Source organism: Elaeis guineensis, chromosome 1 (assembly GCF_000442705.2).
Source record: "Elaeis guineensis isolate ETL-2024a chromosome 1, EG11, whole genome shotgun sequence".
NCBI lineage: Eukaryota > Viridiplantae > Streptophyta > Magnoliopsida > Arecales > Arecaceae > Elaeis > Elaeis guineensis.
In genome coordinates, this window is record NC_025993.2 from 119,647,787 (window position 1) to 119,674,431 (window position 26,645).

General features: G+C 38.3%; 3 protein-coding genes across 3 annotated transcripts; 2 read left to right on the forward strand and 1 right to left on the reverse strand.

Annotated features, from left to right (window-relative positions):
* Positions 1 to 1,280: 1,280 nt before the first annotated feature.
* Positions 1,281 to 3,075, reverse strand: LOC105032435 (6-phosphogluconate dehydrogenase, decarboxylating 1, chloroplastic). Its single transcript, XM_010906887.4, has one exon. The coding sequence runs from the start codon at positions 2,941 to 2,943 to the stop codon at positions 1,453 to 1,455; it is 1,491 nt and encodes a 496-aa protein (XP_010905189.1). The 5' UTR covers positions 2,944 to 3,075; the 3' UTR covers positions 1,281 to 1,452.
* Positions 3,076 to 15,023: 11,948 nt separating this feature from the next.
* Positions 15,024 to 15,828, forward strand: LOC140854796 (uncharacterized). The gene is made up of 4 exons (XM_073250839.1): positions 15,024 to 15,145; positions 15,271 to 15,492; positions 15,565 to 15,657; positions 15,748 to 15,828. Exons 1-3 carry the CDS (start codon positions 15,062 to 15,064, stop codon positions 15,619 to 15,621), a joined length of 363 nt encoding a protein of 120 aa, XP_073106940.1. The 5' UTR covers positions 15,024 to 15,061; the 3' UTR covers positions 15,622 to 15,657; positions 15,748 to 15,828.
* A 2,751-nt stretch (positions 15,829 to 18,579) lies between these two features.
* LOC105032436 (uncharacterized) lies at positions 18,580 to 22,194 on the forward strand. The gene is made up of 2 exons (XM_010906888.4): positions 18,580 to 18,953; positions 21,610 to 22,194. The coding sequence occupies exons 1-2, from the start codon at positions 18,714 to 18,716 to the stop codon at positions 22,030 to 22,032; spliced, it is 663 nt and encodes a 220-aa protein (XP_010905190.1). The 5' UTR covers positions 18,580 to 18,713; the 3' UTR covers positions 22,033 to 22,194.
* Positions 22,195 to 26,645: the final 4,451 nt, after the last annotated feature.

Below are 26,645 nucleotides of genomic sequence, written 5' to 3' on the forward strand. Positions count from 1 at the left end.
AGTTATTGAACATGACATGGTACAACCTACATGGCAGTTTTTTTTGGGGGGGCGGGGGGGCCGCTACATACAGGCAGTTTTTAAGGAGCACAACATTCTCTTGTAAGGATGGTCAGCCAATGCACCTCATGAAGTGGCACATCATTAGATGGAGGGGAAGAAGCATATGACGGCTCATGCCTCAGATAATATGTCTTTATAGATGTTTATACAATATGATTGATGTGAGAATTGGCACTTCAGACATGCTAATATATAGATTATGATGAGTGCTTTGCTGAATAATGGAGAAGGTTCCATTGTACTTGGTGGTTTTTCTTTCCTTCATAAACTTTTCATAGGCGGTGGATGAATGTTAAGAGGTCTTGCTTAAAAACTATCATTAGAATTCTCATTAGTTTTGTAATCTTCACACATTAATTTCTGCCATTTGCCTGAGCAGCCTCACCCACCTGCAACCTACAATTTGTCTCAAAAAAATGCACACATAGGTCTCCCTGAATGCTCTCTATGATGTCAAAAGTAAAGGACTTGCTTGGGTTTAAGCCTAAGGTAAATGTGGACCCTAAGGTAAATGTGGACGAAATCATGTGGATTCTTATGAAGGCCCATTATGGCTTCAGTTTTTTGTGCTAGTGAAACATGTGAATACAGAATAATATTCTTGTGATGTGATCCAAAAAGTAAGGACTTGTTTGCTGAAATTGGATGACACCAACATGTATTTCTGTTAATAGGATGACCAAGAGATGATGTTTCTATGATATGTATGACACGTTTACTTTACAAGCCAGCCATAACTTGGTAAAGAGTTTATTAAAGTCCAAATCCATAAAAAACAGATACTGGTTCATCTCTATCCCACATTTCAACCTAGAAACAAACTCAAGCTAAATCCTGACTCTACTAGGTCTAGACCCTGCCCGTTCCAAATAGTACTTTCTAAACACTTTATGCTAGCAATATTTGATCAACTAGGCTAGGGCAACTGAAACCATCAAGTCATCACATGCAGATATTTGTGAAAAAAGAAAGAATACTCTAAGGCAGTTCAACATAGCTTTTAACAAACAAACTAGTTAAGATTTTCCAAATATTAATGAGGTTTCAGAATGACCAAATAATCAATCTACAAACTCATAACCAGAATAAACATTGGCATATCTGTGATAATATACAGAGCATTCTAAGCAAAGAGTGCTACAAATAGAACATCAAAAATACATGACCCAGACAAGCACTTGAAGTAACTGAAACTAAGAACGAGCAGGGAAACAAAATATCAGTAACTCACAGAACAATTGATTAAATAACCCAAACTAAAAGTTGTTCTTAGCAGGCAGGCCTCAATAGATGAACTGTTTATTAAAAGCAAGAGACTAACTAGAATTGGTTCAGACAACAACATCAAGAAAACCTACCTTCCAGTTTACTGAATTACCATCAGACACCTCAATTAAAGGCACCTGCACCAGCCTTGCTCTGCCTGGCAATCTTGGACCACTCAGTGTGGAACGACCCAGGGCGGTCGACACGCTCATAGGTGTGCGCCCCAAAGTAATCTCTCTGCGCCTGCACCAAGTTTGCAGGCAGCCTAGCCCGGCGGTATGTGTCAAAGTATGCCAGACTGGAGCACATCCCCGGAGTGCTGATTCCAGCCTCAATTGCCATCCCCACTACCCTCCTCCATGCCCCCTGCCGCTGCACCATCTCCCTCGCAAACTCCGGGTCTACTATCAGGTTTGCAAGCACACGGTTCCTTTCGTATGCCTTCTTAATCCTGTCCAGAAACCTCGCCCTAATGATGCAACCCCCTTTCCAGATCCTTGCCAGCTCCCCGAGATTAAGGTTCCAACCCCTCTCCTCGCTCTTGGCCCGGAGCAAGTTCATCCCTTGGGCATAGCTACAGATCTTGGAGGCGTACAGAGCCTGGCGGACATCGTCAATGAGACGCTTCTTGTCGATCGATCGTCCCAGAGACGCCCCAGAGACCTCGCCGCCTATCCCGGCCTGGTCGAGAACTCTCGCGGCGGCCTCCCTCTCCTCCTTGAGCCCGCTGAGGTAGCGGCTGTCGAGGGAGGCGGCGATCGTGGGGGCGGCGACGGAGAGCTCCGCCGCCTGCTGGACCGTCCACTTCCCTGTCCCCTTCATCCCGGTCTTGTCGAGGATCTTGTCCACCAACTCGCCATCCCCATGCTCGTCCGGGACCCTAAAGATATCGGCGGTGATCTCGATGAGGAAGCTCTCGAGCTCCCCGCTGTTCCAGTCGGCGAAGATCTCCGCGAGCTCGCTGTTGGAGAGGCCCCCGACGGTGCGCAGGACGTCGTAGGCCTCGGAGATTAGCTGCATGTCGCCGTACTCGATGCCGTTATGGACCATCTTAACGAAATTGCCGGCGCCACCCTCGCCGACGAAGGTGACGCAGGGGCCGTCGTCGACCTGGGCGGCGACGCGTGCGAGGACGTCCTGGACGTTGTGGTAGGCCTGGAGGTGGCCGCCGGGCATGAGGGATGGGCCATGGCGGGCACCGTCCTCGCCGCCGGAGACGCCCATACCGAGGTAGAGGAGGCCGCGGGCGGCGGCCTCGCGAAGGCGGCGTTCGGTGTTCTCGTACCACTCGTTGCCGCCGTCGATGATGGCGTCGCCGGGGTCCATGAACTGGGAGAGGGCGGCGATGGTCTGGTCGACGGGGGCGCCGGCCTTCACGAGGATGATGATGGACCGGGGGCGGGCGATGGAGAGGACGAAGTCGCGGGGTGTGTGGTGGCCGATGAGGGGGAGGCCGCCCTCCGCCGACGCGCGGCCGACGGTTTCATCGACCTTGGAGGCGGTGCGGTTGTAGACGGAGATCGGGAAGCCCTTCTCCGCGATGTTGAGGGCCAGGTTTTGGCCCATCACCGCCAGTCCGGCGAGCCCGATCCGCGACATCGCCGCCGCATCCATCGATCAATCGACGCAGGGTTTCGGCCGGAGGCGGAGGAGAGGAAGGAGACGTAGCAGAAGGGGGCGGCGGGGTTGGAGTCGCCCTTGTGGGCTTTTATCGTTGAATTAGCGGCAGATTTTTCTTCCGTTTTACGCCCATTTCTTTTGCTCTTCTCTATAGATACCTGCAAAAGGCTATTTTATTTATTAGTCCCCTGGTTCACATTTATGGCCACGTGTCACGTGATTATTCGGTTTTGTTTGGAACCGGGAGGTTAGATAGGCCCGATAGGGTGAGAACTTTGTACTGAAGATTTAATGGTTAAGAAGTTTTTAGTAATTTTAGATAATGAGGGTGTTTCTGTGAATCGGTATAGATGATTTTTTCGATTTTTTTTTTTTTTTTTTAAAGTGACGGCGCAACCCGTGAAGAAGCGAAAGGGCAGCAGAGGGTTGCAGGGTGGGATTATGAGTAGGTTAGGGTTGTTTGTTGGGGATTTTTTTAAGTGAAGGTATTTGTTTTTCTTTTTTTTGTTTAGGGGTGACGGATCCCTCTAAGTAGCGAAGGGACCACGTTGGGGGTTGGTGCAGAGGTGGAATCTACAAGTTGGGCTGTTGGGCAGCGGCTGGCGGCCCCACCAGGCGAAAGGATACTAAAGGGTGAGCATGATGTCAACAATAAAAGAGAACCTGTTTTACCAAAGAAATACAATAAAGATGCGTTTGATTGGGATAATTTAAATCTGAAATAAAAATTAAAATAGATAATTTTTATTTTAATTATTTAGTTAAAAAAATTTATTATAATTTTTATTTCAGAAAAAAATGAGAATGATTCATTTCTTTGGCAACCAAATTCGAACTCACCTCAATAAAAATCAAAATCTCATTTCAATGGAACGAGATAAAAAAAAAAATCGTCTGTCAGTGATGCCGAGAGGTCCACCCTCTTTTAGCTAAAAGCTCCGTTATCAACCCCGTCGGCCTCTTCCACTGATAGTCCGCTGCTTCGGCCTCCTCCATCGGTGGCTCGCTTCTTTTCGAGGAGCGGCGATAGCTCGGCTCGTCACTTGGCGAGCTTGACCTCGAGAGCCATCTGCTCCTCGTTGGAAACCGACGGCAACTCGGACCGCCACTAGTCGAGCTTGGACTGGACTGCAGCCTCATGCCGATCGACGGAGGGTCGTGCTCTTTTGTTCTTGGGCGTGTTGTTGCAGACGACGGCGGAGGTGAGCTCGGTGAAGATGGGAAAGGAGCGAACATATGCGTCGAGGAGGGAGACGTCGAGGTTGATGATGCTCTGGGAGCGGAGGGACTGGGGGCGATGGACCTAGACAACGACGAATCAAGTGGTGGTGGAGGGGCAGAGGGCAGAGAGGAGGGCACGGGCGGTGACGATGAGGGTGTCAAAGCCTGAGAGGAAGCGGGATCAGACGGCGAAGATGTTGACAGTGACAGCAGCGGTGTTGAAGCGAAGAATGGTATCGTCGAGGCGGAAGACGAACTTGTCGTTCCAGGTGGGTTCGATGTCGCCAGCAGTGTTGAGGCAGGTGCGGAGCTTATGGGCGGGGTCTATCCAAGCCATTACGTAGGTGGGATTGGGGGTTGATTTGGGTCCATTTATCATGGACAGGGAGCACAGCTTCGAGATAATTTGGAAGGGTTGGTCCATCTTTCATAGCTGGAAATCAGTTTAACTATTCAATTTATTAGTTTAATTTTAAAAAAAATTAAAGATATTATTATTATATTTAATTTTTATTTAATATTAATTTTTAAAATAATTATTTTTTAAAAAAATTAGTTAAAAATAAAAATAAAAATTTGAATTGACTTCGATTTCTATCTTTATATGGATCAAACAGCATCAATAAAAATCATCCATTTCTATTCCAATTTCGATCACAAATTAAACATTTTAGATGATTTGACTATTCTGATTCTGATTCCAATCTATTTTCGTTCCGATTTTGATTTCAATTGCGAATCAAACGCTTCCTAAAAGGGAATCTGAAAATTTGCTCAGTAACAAATCACAATCATATTTTTTTAATTAGATACTTGTGTGTGTATCAAATTTAGGTGGGACGCAATCAAATTCATCTAGATATTTTCTATGAAAATTAGACTCCATTTCCTTGCCAACAAGGCAAGAGGAGAAGGAAAAAAAAAAGGAGAGAGAAAATTTTAAACCAAAAGCTTCTGTAACCATTCTCCCCTTCCCATGTAAAGCAATTTCGAGAAGACAAATAAAAAAAGTTTCTCATGGACAATTCGATCAAGATAATAATTATTCTAGATAAATTAGAAAAAACTCAACAACTATTATCTTAATTTTCCTAGTGTGACCTAACGATAAAAAATGCTTAACTACCAAAAGTCCTTTAATATATATTTTGATAGGAACAAATGATTTAGATTGAATTTAGTTCTACTTGAACCCTTTGACCAGGGCAGGAATACAATGGAGCCCGACCTTCTACTTCTCTTATCCAATTACTATACTGCAGCTCACCACATTCTTACCTACCTGGCTACCTCCTTCCTTTCCATCATGCCACTGTTTTTCTTCCTCTTTCCACTTTCTTCACCTCTTTTCCTTCATCTTTGCCATCTCCTCTAAAATCCCCATGGCTATTTGGTTACTACCTCAATGTCCCTTCTTAATTGCTTCTTTCAACAAAATTACTGTTTACAACAAATCTCCAACCTACCAAGTAGCCTCTATTTTGGAGGGTGTGCACCAACAACTCTACCTTAGCCCTAAAACTGGTAGCCCTATCCATAGATAACTTGTTGATTAAATGGAGAGAGGAAGAATCAGCGGACCATCCATATATCGATCCACTTGCCATCCCCCTTATTTACCATGGCAAATTTTTCTCTCTTTGTTAACATCTTTTCAAGGTTTTCTTAGATGAAATTGTTAGAGTTTTTATTATATTTTTAATAGATCGGATTTGCTTTCTCTTGTATTTTTAATATATCAAATTTATTTTTTTATATTTTTAAGGTTTTCTTTTTATTTATTATTTTTGATAGATCATATCCGCATTTTCATCAATCTTAATTCTTTTTTTTTTCCTTCTCTTTTTTGGGTAAAGTTCCTTAACCCTATAATTAATGAATTATTTGTTCATTAGATTGTTCTAGTAAAAATTCAATCTTCTAATTTTGTTTCTATTCTTTTTTACTAGTTATTGCAGTCTTGCTCTTTGGCTATTAGATTTGTATATTATTTTTGAGAATTGATTTTACTTTTGACCAAGAACTCCAGACATGCTGATCGCATCTAAAAACACTTTGGATGACATGGACATGCTTTTATTAAAGATTAGCTTTATTATTTTATCATTTCAAGAACTATTTTTTAAGTGAAATATTATGATTTTGCTCCCTTACAAGCTCTAGATTTTCATAATTCTAATTTTGATTTTTAAGTTTAGTAACATATATTATTGAGTAAATAGTTATCACTAGAATGTGGGGCACTTATTGGTAAATATAAAGAATATTTTATAACAATCAAGAATAAAGGTAAATTCAGCACCTCATTTATTGGGTGACCATATTTTTTGTGATTGCATCCGCCCAAACAATCTGCCACCTTTCAAAATAAAAAAATGTAGATTGAATCACATAGCTACCGTATGCAACTTCAATTGTGGTGTCTTCAAATGCAAGATTCCAAATAACCTTGCAGGTAATATCGAAGTGGATTGACCAGATTCTTTTACATAACCTAGAACTTTTTTTTTTTTTTAAGGTGAACAGGAGGCAGCAGAGCTACCCCATCCCCTAGAACTTAAAAGCATATGTCTCAAATTATGAATTTTATATTGAAAATATACTTAATTGTTGATTTTAAAGGAAAGATAAAATGTTTTGTTTTGTTTTGTAAAATGATACACAACTAAGAGTTCTTGGATAATTTTGTCCTTGGATCCAAGTGTAAGATATATAATACACATTTAAATTACTCTTGACACAAGAGAATATCAACCCATTGCAGAATACTCTAGCCATTTTGAATAGCTTTGCATAGTGTGAAAGCAACACCCATTTGAAAGTCAAATTATGCATCAAAACTTTTGGAGTCTATAACCTTTCCTATATGACATTAATTGAATTGTTTTTTTTTTTTTTTGAAATTAGGTAAATCTTTGAGACTTACAATACTATGTCTAGCTCTAAAAGTTTGACATGTGAGGGAATTAGGGTATATGATGACTTTTAGACCTCAAAACAAAATGGTCAAAGTTTTTTTCTCAAAAAAAAAAAAAAATTCTACATAGCCAACAATCTTGAAAGTATTAGGCTAACTCATTGAAGATAAATTTGATGTACAAGTTGAGATCTAGTTTAAAAAAAATCTTAGCTATTTTATGAGTCATAACTATTTTGAAAAAACTATAATTTCTTCCAATGAAAAAATGAATATCACTTAGATCTTCTACGGATGATCTTCACTCCTATAAGCAAAGGTATTATAATCCATTTCATGATTTAATTAGCAAAAGAAAAGAGGTTAACAACCGTGTTTCTATAATTCTTTATTTTTCTTGATATGCGAGTTGAGTAAAAAAGAAAAGAAATCCTTTTCTTATCCTTGGCTAGACTATTGTCTTGTACTTAGAACCAAGGCCAAAATTATTTGGAGACGCTTGAATATATATCAAAAAATCTACCTTTTATTGGAACATCAATGATCAAATGGAATTTCATACAAAATCCACTATCATATTAATATGAAAATATCGATCAATTGGATGACAGTCATCCATAATAGCTATAAAATATGTATCACACAATAGGTGACATATATTCACTACAGAAAATTTGATTTTTTGCGACGAAATTTTAGCGACGAAATATTTTTCGTCGCAAAAAAGTAGGCTTTTGCAACGAAATTTAAATTTCGTCCCCAAAAATTAGATATTTGCGATGAAAAAAATTGCGTTGCAAAAAGTTATATCTTTTGCAACGAAAATTTTTTTTTTTGTTGCTAGAAGTTCATTTTTAGCGACGAAATTTTTTTTCGTTGCAAAAAATAGTTTTTTTGGCGACGAAATATTTTTTTTCGTAGTTAAAAATTTATTTTTTGCGACAAAAAAAATTTTGTCGCCAAAAAATTATATTTTTTACGACGAAATTGATTTTTCGTTGCTAAAAAAAAAGACTTTTGTGACCAATTTTATTTATATTTAGCGACGAAACTATTGCGTCGCTAAATTTTATTTTATTAAAAAATTTTTGAATATTTTACGACGAAAATTTAAATTTCGTTGCTAGAATTGATTTTTAGCGACGAAAGTTTTTTCATCGCAAAAAATTTTTTTTTTGGCGACGGAAAAATTTTTCGTTGCTAAATTTTTTTTTGCGACGAAAATAATTACGTCGCCAAAAATTTAATTTTTAGCGACGAAATATTTGTTTCGTTGCGAGAAACTTGATTTTCCGATCATTTGCGACGAAATTAAATTTTCGTTGCCAAAAATTAATCATTTGCGACGAAAATATTTTTGTTGCAAAAAATCAAATTTTTTGGCGACAGAAAATTTATTTTTAGCAACGAATTTATTTCGTCGCTAAATATGTTTTACTTAAAAATAAAACCGAAGGTATTCTGCCCTAATTGAAAAAACAGCTTGATCTCCCTCCCGGCCCGATCTCCGCCGCGGTCATCCAAATCTTCTCCCTCCCCGATCTCCGGCGACAGTCGTCGTTCCCCGGTCGCCGGTCGTCTTCCCGGTAAGTCCTCTCCCTCCCCGCCACCATCCTCTCTCTCTCTCCCTCCCCACCGCCGTCGAGCCCTCCCTCCCCGCCACCGTCGCCGCTCGAGCCCGCCCCCCGTCGCTGATCGAGCCCACCTCCCAGCTTGCCGGCCATCTCCCTCCCGCCTCGCCACCCTCTCTCCCGCCTCCCTCCAATCCCTCTTCTCTGGCCTCTCCCTCCCTTTCTCAGTCTGTGTTTTTTTTTTGTTTTCGTGGGGCCGCCGCAGCCGCCGCCGCGTCACCGCCGGGCCGCCACCGCCGCGTCGCCGCCGGGCCGGCACCGCCGCGCGATCGCGAGATCGCGAGATCGCGAGGGTTCTGGACGAGTGCCGGCTCTCCCACGCCGTGCACACCCGGAAGCTGAGAGAGCTCTCCGCCCTCCGCTCCTCCGCCCCTCCCGGCCTCTTCTTCCCTTCCTTCGCCCGAGCCCTGACCCCTCTCTTCGACTGCGCCCGCCGCTCCCTCGCCACCGAGCGCACCGTCCGATTCGTCTCCACCTTCGCCGCCCTTCCCGACGCCAAGGACGCGGCCGCCTCTGGTGCCTTCCTGGAGGAGTTCCTCCTGTTCCTCCTCGTCGCCTCCGGTGCTGCGAACCGGACCGCCAGGTTTCGGTCGTGCCAGATCATCTCCGAGGTTTTGTGCCCTTCCACGATTCTGGATCTAGGGTTTTGAAGGACCAATAGAATCCTTTCTGCAATTTTGGAGTGTAAATGCTGAGTTTTTTTTTTCAATTATTATTATTGTTGTTGTTGTTGTTGTTCAAATATTTTGATCCTTCATAGTTTATCTTCTTATCTTGTGGGATTGGGATTAATTAGGGGAAATACATGACAAAAAATAAAATACCAGTAACCGGCTTGAATCGGGTTCATGTTCTTCCTGGGTGCAAACATATATTTCTGTATTTTCTGTTTGCTGGGAGGAGAAGCATAATATTTGCATTGGCTTACGTTTGTCTTTTATCCCATTATGTTGGTCACTTTGATGATCTCATTTCTGTTTGTTGGTTCTTCTTAATCGCATTGATAAGAGAATGAGATTGAAAATACTGAAAGAGAATGTCATTCTACCTCACACTAAGGTGACAAATCTCTAACAACTACCGGAGGATTAGCTCTTGATGAAATTTCTCATGCAGATATTTTTGGTGGTTGGCTAGGAAAATTCCTTGCTTTAGTTTTGGCATTCCAATTGGATTCACAATGCTATGCTGAGGAAATATTATGAAGCTTGTGGTGTCCTGGTAACAGATAGTCTGTAGAACTTGTTGGTCATCATCCTGTCATTAACTTCGTTAAGGAAATGTGACTTTTTGGTGAACCATATGGTATTATGGATTGCAAACTATACAAACTCAAGGAATTTCAATTTACCTTATAAATGAGCTGGGCTAATCTTTATCTACCTTATTTTATTTTATTTATATATATATATATTTTGTTCATGTTGCTAGTGTAACTGTAGAAATTAGCTATTTTTAAACTGTGTTGCATCCTCTATCTGCAAGCTTGTTATCTTCCTTGCCATATGTGCACGATATACACCTATACTTCTTTTCTATACGGTTTACTACATTTACAGCGCTACCTGATACTAAAGCTTGTCTTTCTTTCAAAGCTCTCTAAATTTATAAGCCTTAGAATTTCCGTTCGAGGATAGCGTGCAAAAACCAATATTTTTTTTTATGAAAAAAATATTGGTGCTTTACACACTATTCTCGAATTGTCCTCGTGGACAGTTTGGGCACGTGAATGAATTTAATATTGCAACACATGTGCTTGTATATCGCAGAGTTTTGTCGGTATTTTCGATCATGTTCTCTGGATACATAGCATAATTTTAATGCTTGTGTATCTGGAGAACTGCGTCGAAATGCTGCCGAAATTTTTTTGGTATACAAGACATGTATTGCAATATTAAATTCTTACGTTCCTGAATGGAATAGGACCATCACCCTATAGGTAGGAGATATAAGGCGTTAGTCAACTATTATTACATAAAATTGATTGTATAGTTTGCATCATAAATATGTAGGTATGGATCGTGGTTGGATGTCTTTGCGTGATAAGTTCTGTCCCGAGTATATTACGGGTGTGACGACTTTTATGAATGTGGCGTCCAATCATACTAGAGAAGATGGGAAAGCTCGTTGTCCATGTCGTCGATGTAGGAATTTATTTTGGTGTAGCTTATCGGACATTCAGAATCATTTATACGAACACGGTATAGATGTGACTTACAAGAGATGGACTTGTCATGGTGAAGATTTGCCGACTAGCTCGAACATGTTGTCCAGGAGTCCCATAAATCTGTCGTCAGTCGGTGGATCATGCAGTCGTGAAAGACAAACACTTGGTGAAGAAGATAGAAAAAATTTAGAGGATCTTCATCCGAAATTATTTGAAGTAAATGTAGAAGCGAGAGCAAAACATCAGTATTCCATTCCGAGACAAGAAGCTGAAGAGGACATTAATATATCTATAAATGATAGATTCGAGCGTCTATTAAGAGATGCACAAAGTGATGTTTATCATGGTTGTAAGAAGTACTCTCTGTTGTCCGCCGTAATAAAGTTATTACACATGAAGACACTTGGTAAGTGGTCAAACAACTCGTTTAATTGGTTGCTCAAATTTTTGAAGGACTTACTGCCAGAGGGAGAGTTACTTCCGTCAAGTCATTATGAAGCCAAAAAATTATTGAAAGGATTCGGTTTGGGAGTCGATGACTTGGGCCTACGCTGTGAAAAGATACATGCATGTCCGAATGATTGTGTTCTATTTCGGAAGGATAAACAAGATCTACAAGCATGTCCAATTTGTCATTCAAGCAGATGGAAAGAAAGTCGTGGTAAGGATAAGAAGAAAAAGAAAATACCATGCAAGATTCTGCGGTACTTTCCGATTACACCACGATTGCGTCGATTGTTCATGTCGAGGCATACTGCTTGTGACATGCGGTGGCATAAGGAGGTAAATAATATGGACGATGATGTCATGAGACATCCATCAGATGGAGATGCATGAAAATATTTTGATCGTGAACATCCATGGTTTGCAGCTGATTCACGAAATGTCAGGCTAGGGTTGGCAACAGACGGATTTAATCCATATGGTAATCTTAGTACTGCTTATAGTATGTGGCCTGTTATGGTATTTCCTTATAATTTACCACCATGGAAGTGCATGAAATCACCTTTTAATCTATTGGCCTTGTTGATCCCGGGTCCCCGTGCCCCTGGAAGAGACATAGACATATTTTTAGAGCCATTGATCGAAGAGTTACAATATTTATGGGAAGAAGGATGCAAAACATATGATCATGTTGTAGGAGGCATCTTTCGTATGCATGCAGCATTGCTTTGGACAGTTAACGATTTTTCTGCATATGGCGATATTTCTGGATGGTGTACAAAAGGGTATAAAGCATGCCCAACTTGTAACGATGATATTACATCGGACCGTATTCGCGGAAAGATTTATTTTACCGGCCATCGACGTTTCTTGCCAGATGATCATAGATGGAGGAGAAGTCTTAAGTTCAATGGCAAGCATGAACGACGTGCGCAGCCAAGATTCTGGTCTACGGACAATATTTTAAATCAGTTACCAAACCCACAGGATGTCATATTTGGTAAGGGTCTGGCCAGCCAAGTAGGGGTGCGAACAAGTATCGAAAATTGGAGAAAAAAGAGCAAGTTGTTTGATCTTCCATATTGAAAAATGCTTCTTCTTCGACATAATCTTGACGTCATGCATATTGAAAAGAATATATTTGATAATGTATTTTATACCATTCTCAATATCGAAGGAAGAACAAAGGATACCGTGAAGGCTCGTCTTGACTTAGAGGATATGCGGATTAGAAAGGAATTACATTTGATTCGACGAGGGGATAGGCTGGTGAAGCCATTGGCATGTTATACACTGAATCGAAGAGAGAGAAATCAATTTCTTTCATATTTGAGATCAGTGAGGTTTCCTGATGGATACGCCTCAAACTTGAAACGGTGCATCAAGTCGAAAGATGGGAAGATCGTCGGGATGAAAAGTCATGATTGTCATGTACTTCTACAGCATGTGCTCCCAGTTGGTTTGCGCGGATTGTTGCCGGATAATGTGTGTGATGCGTTACTTGATCTGGGAACTTATTTTCGAGACTTATGTGCGAAGACATTGAGACGAAGTCAGATCGACATATTGGAGAAGAAGATTATCATTACTCTCTGTAAGCTCGAGATGATATTCCCTCCCGCCTTCTTTGATATCATGGTGCATCTTTCTGTTCATCTTCCACATGAGGCTAGATTGGGTGGGCCAGTACATACAAGATGGATGTACCCAATTGAAAGGTAATTGCATGATATTGTAATATTTATTATTCATTATTATATTTTTATTATATGTGATATCAATTGATAATTTATTGAATAGGGAGATGCGTGAATACAAGAGTGCCGTCACTAACAAAGCACGGCCTGAAGGTTCAATAGCAGAGGCACATGTTATGAATGAATGTCTGACGTTCTGCTCTATGTACCTTCGACGAGTGGAGACCAAATTTACAAGGCCACAGCGAAATATTGATGTTGACGAGATTCTGACCGATGGATTGTCCGTGTTCTCCAATGTTGCCCGACCATATGGTAAAAAAGATTTTCGAATGTTGACACCACAAGAAACGGATGACATGCATTGGTATGTGCTAAACAATTGCGAGGAGGTAGAAGCCTACATGATGTGAGTATATACATTTAATTTTTATTTGTTGATATATCAATGAATGCACGTGAACTCTAAATTAAAATATACATGGTATTACTGTATCACTTCAGAGAACACGAAAGTGAGCTCAGAAGAAGTAATCCTACATTAGCAGCGGCACGACATAGGAATCAATTCGCATCATGGTTTGACGAACGGGTAAGTTATGTTCATGTTCATCCATGATTAAAAGTTTGTTTATATAGTATTTATTTTGTCAAATTTAACCTGCTTATTATTCTTTTAATTGTAGATAGCTCAGCTACGTATAGACAATCCTAACTGTATCAGTAATGACTTAGCTGCACTTGCACGAAAACCTGACAGACGTGTATCAGTATATTCAGCATGCATAATCAATGGTGTGCGATTCTTAACGGAAGATCGCGATCGTGATCGAATCACACAGAATTGTGGAATAAGCGTGGAGGGCGAGCACAAGGGTGAAATAATAAATTTTTTTGGTGTTCTGCATGAGGTTATAGAGTTGAGATATAGTGGTCTTCGATGGATTGTGTTATTCAAGTGTCGATGGTATGACTTAGGATGACACAGGCCAATTGTTATAGATCCTCAACTCATCAGTATCCACACTGGTCATGTATGGTATGAAAGTGATCCTTATATTTTTGTAAAGCAAGCAAGACTAGTGTGGTATATTGATGATAACAAAATGAAAGAGCCTTGGCGAGTTGCAATAAGGGCTCAGCATAGGCATTTGTTTGATCCTGCACTTTTCACATGCCCGAACGATGAACATCTTGAGAATGAAGTCTGTGCAATTATTGAAAATGAAGCATATCAAATGCAAGCACCAGATAACATATTAGTGCCAGATGATACGATTGACATAGGACAATTACAAAGAGACGACTATGAACCTGAGGATGTTTCTGTTGTTGGATCATCCATAAGGGCACGGATACGAGCACGATCCAATAATGACTTCGTTAACGACAATGATGATAGTACTTCAGGATCGAAGTCTTCTATGACTCCCGTCGAAGATGAATATATGGACACGAGTTCAGAATCTGAGAACAATAATTAATATGAATAAGTAATTCAATTTATTTTTTTTTATTATATCATGTAATACTTGAGTTTTTTTGATTACTTACTGATTTAAATTATTTTAATCATTGCAGCATCATGACTGGTCCTGGACGTAGACATTCACGGGGTAGGCAGCAGGCTCCGCTTGATGATACACATCCTCACTTTAGCATTTTGCATGATGAGTCAGAGGATTTAGATGAGACTCAGTTGTCCGAGTCCACAGAGCCGCCTAGTGCTCAGCCAGAGCTTGCCCAGTCGGAGGCCATGGTACCGCAGCATCATCCTCTTACAGGTACATCTCTATCAATTTATAAACCATATATATTTTTTTGTTATATGCATTTAGTGATACATGATATATGTTCATTTCATCAATTTTTACATGTAGGAACACAGCATCGACGTGCAGTGCGTGGTCCTAGTAGGGGTCTTATTTTGGAAAAATATGTGCATACACACAATGAAAAATCAAAGGTACATATATTTCGAGATCATCCGGTTGGCACAGAGGCTAGTATCATCGCAAATGAGATCAGTTTGTATATGTGGAATCATTTTCCGTGGGCTGCTGAAAGTTTCAAGCATGTAGCTCCTCGATACCGTGATGCTCTAGTCTCTCACATCAGGGTAAGAATTAAATTTGGATGTCTTGCATATCATTACATGATCCATATTATTTTTGATTATATAAATAAATTTTTTATTATATGAATAATTTCATGTATTTGCCTTTTGGTATGATTACTGTGTAGGATAATATTGACTTCGAGGATTGCACTGACGAAGAAGTGACGGCATGTATTCTCAAAATGGCTGCAAATAGATACAGAGATCGGCGATGTAGGCTTCATAAATACTGCAATGAGCTGCAGGCGAAGGGGATTGATCCTGTGACCCAGCCATACAGAAATTGGGCTGGGTCTAGTGACGATTGGCGGTGGTTATGTGAGCATTTTAGAAGTGAGGCATTTCAGGTATGTCTAGTGTTCCAAGTTTTTTTAATTATGTTATGTCCTTTATTGGTTATAATTGTATGTATTTTGTAGCGACGATCGGAGGCGAATAAGGTGAATAGGAGCAAGATTGATTCTATTCACACGTAAGGAAGTGCCTCTTTTGCACAGGGAATGAAGAGGATGGTACGTTATTTTTTTGCACACGCAAGATTGATTCTATTAAATATTTATATTATTTTTATATCTTTTTTTTCTTTTTTTTTGTTTGAACAGGGACTATCCGGAGTCGACGCCTATGCTAAATTCTATCAAAACAAGAGTGGCGAGTTCGTGACCGAGGAGGCGAGGCAGCGTCATGTAAGTATCATTACTCTACATTTTGAATACTTTTAAAGAGTTTGAAAAAAATTATGATTTTTTTTGGTTTATTGTGAAGAAAAAAATGTTAGAATTGAGAGAGCAGGCGACGAGGGAGGTGGGATCTGATGGTGATACTGGATCGCAGCAGGTTTGTTTGATGACAGATGATACGATTTTGGATACCGTCCTCGGGCGGCAGCTAGGATCTGGTCATAGCATGCGGTCCAAAAAATCACGCAGTTCGTCATCCGGCCGGTCTGATGATGCATCGGTGCCAGAGGCAGTTAGGACATCCATGAGCATGATGCAAGATCAGATTAGTTACTGGATGAATCGTAGTCAGATGCTCGAGAGGATCGTAGCTGCGGTGGCGGGATGGCTCGGTATTGATGCTTCTGAGTTAGCACCTCTACAGTCACATGATGCCGCCTCTGCACCACCATCGCGACACGTATCGGGTCAGGGATCGACGCCTGAAGGAGGGAACGAGGCCAATGAGTCAGATCATACTTAGTTTGTACTTATTTTAAATTTAAAATGGTGTATGGACTTATATTTTTGTATATGACAAAGATGGTTATGAAACTTTTTGTTATTTGAAATTGGTCTTTTGACTTAGAATATTTTTATTGTGTTAACATACTGTTTATTTAAAATATGTTTGATCAGATAATTTGTATTTGAGCAGGTTTTTTTGAAAAATTAATAAAAATTTTATTTTTTATCCAAAATTTATTTTAGCGACGAAATATTAATTTCGTCGCAAAAAAATTTGTGAACCCAAAAAAATAAAACATTTATTATTCATTGCGACGAAATTTTTTATTTCGTTGCTATTTTTGCGACGAAAGTCTTAGTTTCGTCGCTAAAAATTATAACTTTTGCGACGAAATTTTTATTTCGTCGCAATTATGCCGACGAATATTTTTATTTCGTCGTCCTTATAGCGACGAAATTATTATTTCGTCGCCATTATAGCGACGAAATTTTTTTTTCGTCGCAATTTTTGCGACAAAATTATTTCGTTGCTATTTTTGCGACGAAAAAAGTTTCATCGCTAAAAATTTAAACTTTTTGCGACGAAATTTTTATTTCGTTGCAATTATAGCGACGAAATTATTATTTTGTCGCAATTATAGCGACAAAATTTTTTTATTTCGTCGTCCTTTTAGCGACGAAAATTTTATTTCGTTGCTATTATAGCGACGAAATTTTCTTTCGTCGCAATTATAGCGACGAACATTTTTTTTCGTCGCAATTTTTGCGACGAAATTTTTGCGACAAATTATTTTGCGACGAAATCCGTCGCTAAGTTTTGCGACGAAATTAATTTTCATCGCAAAAAATAAGAAAAAATTTTTTTTAATCAAAATATTTAGCGACGAAATTTTTTTTCGTTGCAATTTTAGCGACGAAAATTTAAGCTCTTGCGACAAAATATTTTCGTCGCTAATACAGTACATAACTTCGTCGTCTGGGTTTACTATTTTTTGCGACGAAATAAAATATTTTCGTCGCTAAGGTCTTTTGCTACGAGGCTTTCTCTACAAATTTTTAGCGACGATATATTTCATCGCAAATACTATTAGCGACGAAAATAAGATTTTTAGCAACAAAAAAATTTCGTCGCAAAAAATCAAATTTCTTATAGTGATTACATAATATAATTTAAGCATATTAATAATTAATATAATATAATATATAGGGGTAGATTTGGGTTAGGTTGATTGAATTTGGACTCAAATCTGATAAGATCAAAATTGGACAATGAAGGTTTTATATTGATGATTCAAGCTGTTGGATGTGATCTACTGCCTCAAAAACTACTTGCGCATCAAAAATCATATGATTTGAAGATCCTTATCTATGCATCAAGTAATCAAAAAATATATTTAATTTAATTTTATTTAAACTATCTAATTTATTATTATATAAATAGACTAGGAGTCTTCAAATCATATGATTTTTTGTATGCAAATAATTTTGAGTTAATAGATCATATTCAATGACTTGAATTATTGGTATAGGACTTTTATTATAGAATTTTGATATGATCATATTTGAATTCAAATCAAGTCGGCCTAATTCTATCCTGACTCATTTTATACCCCTTGATGCTTTTGATTTCTGGAGCCCCCATGCTGCTTTCGCAGCGATCAAGAGGATTATCTTCATTTCTTGGGGCCCCCTCTTTCAGGGGCATATCAAGATAAACTTTAACGATAGTGTGAGAGTTGACAGAGGTAGTGTTGGCTTTATCATCCATGGATTGCTAGCGGTGGGGAGATCATATCCCTTTGAGCCATCTATCTAAGGTGTTAAGCTTTGCACTGCTTGGGTTGGCACTATCTATGCCCGGCAAAAGCTGTAGATGGAGAGGATCATTATTGAGGAAGACTTTGCTATTGTGATAGGCTGAATTCGAAGCGACACGATGCAGTCGGAGATGCTTATTCGGGGTATTCGGACTTACCTTTCTAATTTCACTGCGGTTTCTATTCAGCATATCTTTCAAGAGGTGAATAATAGTGCTAGTTGGATTGCCTTCTATGTGACTGAGCATATTGATAATTGAATCCAGTATCAAGATCAAATTTATCCATATTTATTATATTTTATTTTTAGATTTTTTAGGATATACTCACCTTCCGTAGGTGTAAACACCTGTTTGTATTAAAAAAAAAAAAAAAAAACAGCTCCATCTCATTACTTGCATATCGCACGTGCTTTCTGATTTAGAGCTGGAAGCCCTCCAAACCCTACCTCTCTTTCCCTCGACAGCCGACCTCGCATCTGACTATCACCTCTGGCGCTCGAAACCCTCACCCCAAATATCCGGCAGCGCCACTTCTGGAAACCCTACCACTTCTCCTTCGGATATGGCAGCCATGAAGGTCGAGGCGGGGGGAGCTTCGTTCGCTGCGACGGCGGCGCCGGCTCCGGCTGCTGCTCGCCCTCAGTTCGAGGCATTGAAGCCCCACGAGATGTCTGACGGAAAGGTCCAGTTCCGGAAGGTGGCGGTCCCGCCCCACCGCTATGCACCCCTGAAGAGGAACTGGATGGAGATCTACACCCCCGTCTACGAGCAGATGAAGATCGACATACGTATGAATCTCAAGGTATGATTGCTTTCTCTCCTCCTCTTGTTCAGCATTCAGTCATCCAATTTATTGGATTAGGGTTGATTTTTACTAGTCTTTCTAGTTATATATTTCAATTATGTGATGAGATCTGGGATGGGATTTTGTATGCAGAGTTGTAGAGGTGAGAATTCTTAATTTTTGTGTTTGGAATTGTGTTAATTATTTGAGATGGAATTCAGATGGAACTTTTGATTTTTAACTGCTGAACTTAGTTAGGGTTTTGCCTTCGGAAATTTATTAAAAAAAAAAGACTTTTTAATGAGATTTTTTTAAAAATCTTTATAGTATGAGATAATTATTTTGTATACTGCGACTGCAAGAAAAGTTTGGCTGCGTTTGATATGTACTCGTGAAGGGATTCCTTCCATGAAACCCAAATCTCATCCCAGTCCCCTTTTATTAATTTATTCATTATGTATTTTATCTTTTGTGCAAGCATTTGATTATTGCTATGTCTTACTTTCCAATGGCATAATATCTCATGCAGACATCAATTGTGCAGTGAAGTTTTGTGCTTTTGTTAGGGCTTAAAGAGTGTAGCTAGACATCATTTGAAGCTTGAAAATTATTCCAATCTACCTGAATTATGGGAATCCCTTTTGTTAACAACTTTCTATAAGCTTTAAGGCATGGAGCATGTTGGAAAATTTTAGTTGATTCGAGGAGAGAGGAAATGGAAAAGATCAGCCTTTGTTAAGGCTGGATATAGATGGTCTTTTGCTCCTCAAAAATTGATATCCATTAATAAAGTGTTTTTGATACCGCTACACCAACCACCAAGAATATTTCTTCTAGGTGGATCACATGCCGAGGAAATAGTGGAGGTTTAAAACTTTATAGTTTGGTAGCAAATTTTTGCAGTAGTCTGTTTCCTGCTCCTTGCATCTTTTTCAATTTCTTTATTTTTAAATTTAGATCATGTACTAGATTTAATATTAAAGTTTTCATCAAAGAAAAACTGCATTGAAGTTAATTAGAATTGGGGACTACTTGGATAGCTCTAAATCATATGTATTCAATATGTCCATATTTACAAAAATTTCTAGAATATAAGTAACATTTCTTATTTTGGATGGATTCCTAAATGATTTCTTCTCTACTTTGGTTCTTTGTTATTATCACTCTTTCATATCTAAGTTGAAATTACATCCCTTCAGTTCCTTTCAGCCTTTGAACTAAAATCACAATTTTCTTCTTTATCCATTGCTGTCTAAATAAATTCTTTCCCCAGTCATTAGTTATTTTTTTCTGGGGCTTTAGCATTTGTATGGTCAAACCCCAATACTGGTGATCTGGCATAAATTTTAGTGGTAGATTTACTGAATAAGTGATGTTTACACTTTACAAGGAGCGTATTGGGCACTCCATTTTTCTCGACTGCCAGAAGGTTTTTGGAAGCCATTTTGTAGCTTCTGAACATTTTGATGAAATATGTTTTATAGCATTTTTTTTTCCTCTATAATCTGATGATGGAAAAGCTTCACCTCCCCTAACTGCTGTTCTGTGAAAACTAAATGAAACCTTTAATGGCTTTAATAAATTGCTTATACCTAGTACTAGATTAAGGTTTAATGTGATGTTAAATCTACATTCTTGCATTCTGGGTATCGGCGTAGGGGAATGAACACCACTCACTATTGAGACTAAAAGGATTTCAAGCCAGTTGCCTAAGTATGCCAAACTGATTTCATGCTCAGTCTAAATCTGTTTTCTTCCTTCCTAATGCCCAGTTGAACAGATTGACTTGATGTATTAATCTAGGAAGAATACATTACGGGATTTATACATTACGGGATTTATTTATGGATCAATGTAGGAAGAATACATTAAGAGATTTATGCAACTGCCAACCTGACGTCACGTGATTGCTATTTCCTGAGCAAGTTAACCTCATACTGCAAAAACCTTACTTGAAACTTGGGTAACTAGTTGGTCAGAGGGAAATTTATTTCTTGGTCATAGTTACCCTTGTAACTTAGGAGCACCCCTCTTATATTCCAAGACCTGAAAGAATCTAGATGGAGTGTTTAATTTAGATAATTACATTCAAGCTATGGGTCACACAATCTAAGATTCCAATTCAGCCAGAATGGCTTCATAGGTTGTAGCTTGTCCATGGATGAGTCTAGAAATACATAACTTCTTATGTATCTAAAACATAAATGCTTGTCTTGCAGAAAAGTGACATTTTAATAAAGTTAATTTGATTATGTAGTGAACTCTTGATATGTATTTTGCTATTTTTCATAGCTTACAACAAGATGAAGGTGGTCAACAACTGCTAGCATTGGTTGGCACCTCACCCCAAAGGGCTTGCCTTTCAGGAAGGTTCAAATCCTTGGTTGCTCTGAAAAAAAAAAAAAGAAAAGAAAAAGAAAAAAAGAGGTAAAGAAAAGATGAACGTGCCATTTGCATTATAAATATTAGGTGGCTTGGCTCTTCACTCATGTTTTGTCATTCTCCTGATCGTGCTGTTAGATATTCTGTTCTCAGTGATAACGTGCAGTATTTTTTTTTTTTTTTGAGGATTGGATTAGCTTTTCTTTTTTATTGTCCATTACATTTTTTTTAATTCTTCCCCTGCTGACCCCTTTATCCTCTTCTTCTTACATGTATTTTGTGGTTTGCTTAGGCTCGGAGAGTGGAACTCAAGACGCGATCTGATACACCAGATGTGAGTAACCTGCAGAAATGTGCCGACTTTGTCCATGCTTTCATGCTAGGATTTGATATTGCCGATGCCATTGCTTTATTGCGTCTGGATGATCTCTATGTGGACTCTTTCGAGATCAAGGATGTGAAGACGCTTCGTGGGGAGCACCTATCACGAGCTATTGGTAGGCTATCAGGAAAAGGGGGCAAGACAAAGTTTGCCATTGAAAATTCTACTAGGACCCGGATTGTCATTGCTGATACTAAGATCCACATCCTCGGATCTTTTTTAAACATTAAGGTTGCAAGGGATTCACTAAGTAGTCTAATTTTAGGGTCACCTGCTGCTAAAGTCTACTCCAAACTTAGAGCTGTCACTGCTAGATTGGCAGAAAAGTATTAACTTTCAGTTACATCAAAGCTAAGTGCTATCTTGTTCTGATGTAATAGCTTATACATTACCATTGTGTCAGGTTTTGTAACCGTTGAGCATTTATAAACCATGGTGCTTATTTTTTGGGATTTGGATTTCTGCATATGAAATTGGCTTAGTTATTTCTTTGAACTAGATATATACAACACATGCTTCAATGTGGTGGCTTGTGATCTTAATTTTCTTTCTGGATCTGCTCCTGCTCACACCCACATGTGTGGCCAATACTAACATACTATGTGATGAATTCGGAGTCCACATGACTGTAATTTGACTTATTTAAAAGGAATGAATCAGATGTAAAGATGACTACCAAACCTTAGTAGCTGGTATACCCTATGGATGGTGGTGGATTCATACCTAAATCTTGTTCCTCCTCTATACCTCCACCTTAACATACATCTACCAACTATTTCATAAAGACTGATCAGAGTTTAAAAAAAAAAAAGAAAAAAAAAGGAGCATTGGATTGCCTTGACATATTTTTACCCAAGCCAAGCTTTCTTTAAGTTTCTTTCACAATATGACAACAAAATGCACAAATTTCTAGTATCACTTATTCGTTTTCTAGGTTTTTATACGACTTAATTTACGCTCTACCGTAACCACACCCAATCAAGTTGAAATCTTTCAAATTCCGATCAAATAATTTTGGGTTAAAAAGAGAGAGAAAAGGGGAATAAACAGTGAGGGGGAGACGTCGATCACCTAGTTGGGGAAGCGGCTCCGACGACTCTGGTTGGAACTTTGATTCGATCTGGATGTGCTAGTTCTTGAGAATGAGGTCGGGAGAGGAGGGTTGGTCGGCAGAGGGGAGGGAGGCGAGGCGGCAGGTGCAGTTGTGGGAGTCGGAGCGCTGCTGGGCTTGGCATCACAACAGCACTGTGGATCGAGATGGCCGCGTGCTTGTACAGACGGCATATATCGTGTGGCATCACTGCCCTTCGGCATCTTTCGCTTTTTCCTTGCAACGGTTCACTCGATTTGGTGGCATCAAGGTCTCCAAATTACTTGTTTTACAAGTGAAGCTGGCCCGTACGAGGTTTCAAAAAATACAAGCTGGCAAGAACTAATAAATCTCCACACGTGGGGGAGATCTAAGATGGCTGCCATCTTCGCATTCAGATCTCAAATCTACTGGGAGCCTGTTTGGTCGATTAGACTGAAAATCTCATTGTATTTATATTGAACCAGTACAATCATTTAGGTAATAGAAATATAGATTGATTTAGGCTTATATTTATATGTACCTGGAAACGGTTTGGGAGTGAGCCGGCTAGGATCTCATTGAAATAAAAAAAAAAAAAAATCTACTATAAGATTTTTTTTTCTCATGAGATTCGGACCAGCACACTTCCAAACCACTTGTGGATACCACTCTGTATTTTTAATTTTTTTATTATGTAGCTGGTTGTATTAGCCTAATCCAGACATCTAATATGATTTTTAGTCTAATCATCTAAACAAGTTTTAAAATACCATCTGTTTCTATATCGAAAATCCCAACATAATGATTCTATTTTTATCTAAATTTTAAAATAAATGATATAAAATTTTTTTAGTAATTCAAGATCAGCTTGTCACATGAGTCTTAATTTTATATTTTTAGATATAAAAAATATATAAATATTTTCGTATACTAGATGTTGGCTAGTTAATGTTGCATCTTCAAAATTATAACCATCCTATGGTATATAAGCTACTTAATTTATTTTCTTCCTAAATTAGTTCCCGACTATCTATAGTTGCAGCATCTACTAAAATTTATCCTGTGCATCTCACTAATCATAATTTATATTATAAAAATTATTAGAAGTCAAAAATTATGTATTTTAGAATCCTCTAATCATATATTAAATGGAACAAACCCCGATTTATGGTTGTGATAGTGTTAATATATGAAACTACTATGTGATAGGGGCATGTACTAAAAATCCACACCATTACTTTGATGTATACCTCATAAAATGCATATATATATATATATATATATATATATATATATATATATATATATATATATATATGTATGTATGTATGTATGTATGTATGTATGTATGTATGTATGTATGTATGTATGTATGTATGTATGATGTATGTATATGTATATATGTATGTATATTAAAGTTCAACAAATTTGTATGCTTTCAAACTATAAATTATGTAACACATTTAGATATATTATACCATTAAAATAATATATTTTTAGATCTCTTAAACATAATATCTATGCATGTATATTAATACTTGAACATAAAGTGTGATCTCCAGAAGATATGTATATATATTTTTTTGTTTCAAAGTAGTTTTTTTAATATAGATTATATTCAATGGTATAGCTTTTCTATATGAAATCTCTATTATTGATTTTGGATTGATTTTATTGAGCTCTCAATCCTTCTGGAAAGAGAAAACCAACTCTATACTAGCATACATATATAGATACATATATAGTCTATCAATTTAGAGTAAAAAGGATGGTAGAGTATTGAAAGTGCTATCCTACATTTTTTACAAGTTCGATCCAAATTAAATCTACTAATTATGAAAGAAAAATAAAATAGTTTATAAATAGTAAGCAACAAGAATCAAACAATATATAAAATCAAAGAAAGATTAAATGGAAGAGTAGCTAATCTGGATTTATCATTTTTTTGTGTCAAAAAGTTAGAAGAAAGAAAGCTCCGGTAGTTGAAAATGTTAAACCCTTGAGGATTTCAGATGTTCCACTTTGGAAGCTTGCACGAGTGATATATTTCATATTAACTCATTCTACAACTTTATCAATTTTGGTGGCTTTCAACGTCCTTATTATAAAATCATCTGGGGTTCAGCAATTTTGGAGAAGGCAAAGGTGTTTCTTTAGCTAGCCTAAAGAAATAAATTACATATCAATAAAGTTCTTGCAAAAAAAAGAATTGCTAGTGAGTTTTAGTTGTTCCCTATATGGTGCATCTAATGAATTTGCAAATCATTGGTTTGGAAAATGCCTTTTTCCTAGGAGTACTTGGTCTACTTTGAAAATTTAGTTGAGGCTTAAAGGTAGGCCTCCCTCCCTCCATGAATTATGGACCATATGGAGGAAGTGAACCTCCAAATTGTCAAAGAGGGCTAATGATCAGCTTTTGGTTACTATGTAGCCCTCAACTTAGAAGAGTCACTTTGGGCTTCATCAATTTTATTTGACCTTTTGATCTCATCGATCTCTCATTAAAAGAAAGAAATTTCACTTGCAGCAACTAGAAAGAGGTCCTAATTTTAGTAAAAATTGATTGGTTTCTCATCACCCCGAGTAGCTTGATCTCTTTCCTGATGGCAATCTGCTTGCCTTAGCTAGCTCCTCTGATCACATGCCTATCCAGCTTTCTTATGCCTTACATTCCTTCAAGAGAAAATTTTTTAAATTCGACAAAAGTTGGCTGTTACATGACTCTATTAAGGAGATTGTTTTGGCTGCTTGGAGGTCTTCTCCTCCTTCTAATGATATAGTAGCTAATCTCATTTTGAAATTGTGGGGAACTAGAGCAGCCTTTAAATCTTAGAGTTCCAAAATTCTAAATGCTGATAAATTGTTAAAATCAGACCTCATCGGCAAAATCATGATGTTGGATCAAAAGGAGGAGACTAATCTCTTATCTAAATTTGAATTTAAGGATAGATTGGCTTTCCGAAGAGAACTGCACGAAATTTATAGGACAAAAAAATTTTACTGAAAGCAAAGATCAAAGGTTAAATGGCTCAAGAAAGGGGATAATGATATTCTTATTTCCACAAGCTAATACATAAGAAATTTAACCTAATTACAAATATTTTTTACAATGGGTAGCACTTTTTCGATTAATCTAATTTTTCTTTGACTTTCTCTAACTACTTCAAAAATCTTTTCTCTCGTTCAAAAAAGGCTGCTATTGATATTCAGTGGGAGCAAATGTATGACCCTTCTTAGATTGATTTGTCTCCCCTTGATACTCCTTTCTCTTTGAAGGAAATTAAGTCAGTTGTCTTCAGTTTTAAAGAAGACAAAAGTCCTAGTCCGGATGGTTTTACCATGTGTTTCTTCCAATCTTTTTAGGATCTAATCAGCAACGATCTTCTTGCTTTATTTAAGTAGCTCTATAACAATAATCTTGATCTCTCCAAGCTTTATTATGCTTTGATCTTTTTAATCCCTAAGGAGGCTACCTTGCATCCATCAGAGTTTAGATGTATCAGCTTAATTCATGGTTGCATAAAAATAGTCACTAAGGTTCTTGCAAATAGGCTGTAACCTTTTATAGACTCTTTAATTGATTCTGCTCAAGTAGCCTATATTAAAGCTTGATCAATCCTTGACAACATCCTTGTGCACATGAAGTTCTTTACCATGCAAGGCATAAAGACTTCAAGAGGATTCTTTGCAAACTTGATTTTAGCAAGCCCTTTGATAGGCTTAACCTTAGCTTCTTGCTACAACTTTTGAAGCATAGAGGCTTTCCTATTAGGTGGCTTGGTTGGATGAAAAATATTTTATGCTCTTTTAAAGCTGCTGTTTATGTTAATGGTGATATCGGCAATTGGATCAATTGTAGATATGGTATTTGTTA

Coding starts and splice junctions, on each gene's coding strand:
- LOC140854796 (XM_073250839.1), top strand. CDS start 15,062: ATGTGGAATCATTTTCCGTGGGCTGCTGAAAGTTTCAAGCATGTAGCT. Junction 15,146..15,270: donor CTCTAGTCTCTCACATCAGG/GTAAGAATTAAA, acceptor ATTACTGTGTAG/GATAATATTGACTTCGAGGA. Junction 15,493..15,564: donor TTAGAAGTGAGGCATTTCAG/GTATGTCTAGTG, acceptor TGTATTTTGTAG/CGACGATCGGAGGCGAATAA.
- LOC105032435 (XM_010906887.4), bottom strand. CDS start 2,943: ATGGATGCGGCGGCGATGTCGCGGATCGGGCTCGCCGGACTGGCGGTG.
- LOC105032436 (XM_010906888.4), top strand. CDS start 18,714: ATGGCAGCCATGAAGGTCGAGGCGGGGGGAGCTTCGTTCGCTGCGACG. Junction 18,954..21,609: donor ACATACGTATGAATCTCAAG/GTATGATTGCTT, acceptor TGGTTTGCTTAG/GCTCGGAGAGTGGAACTCAA.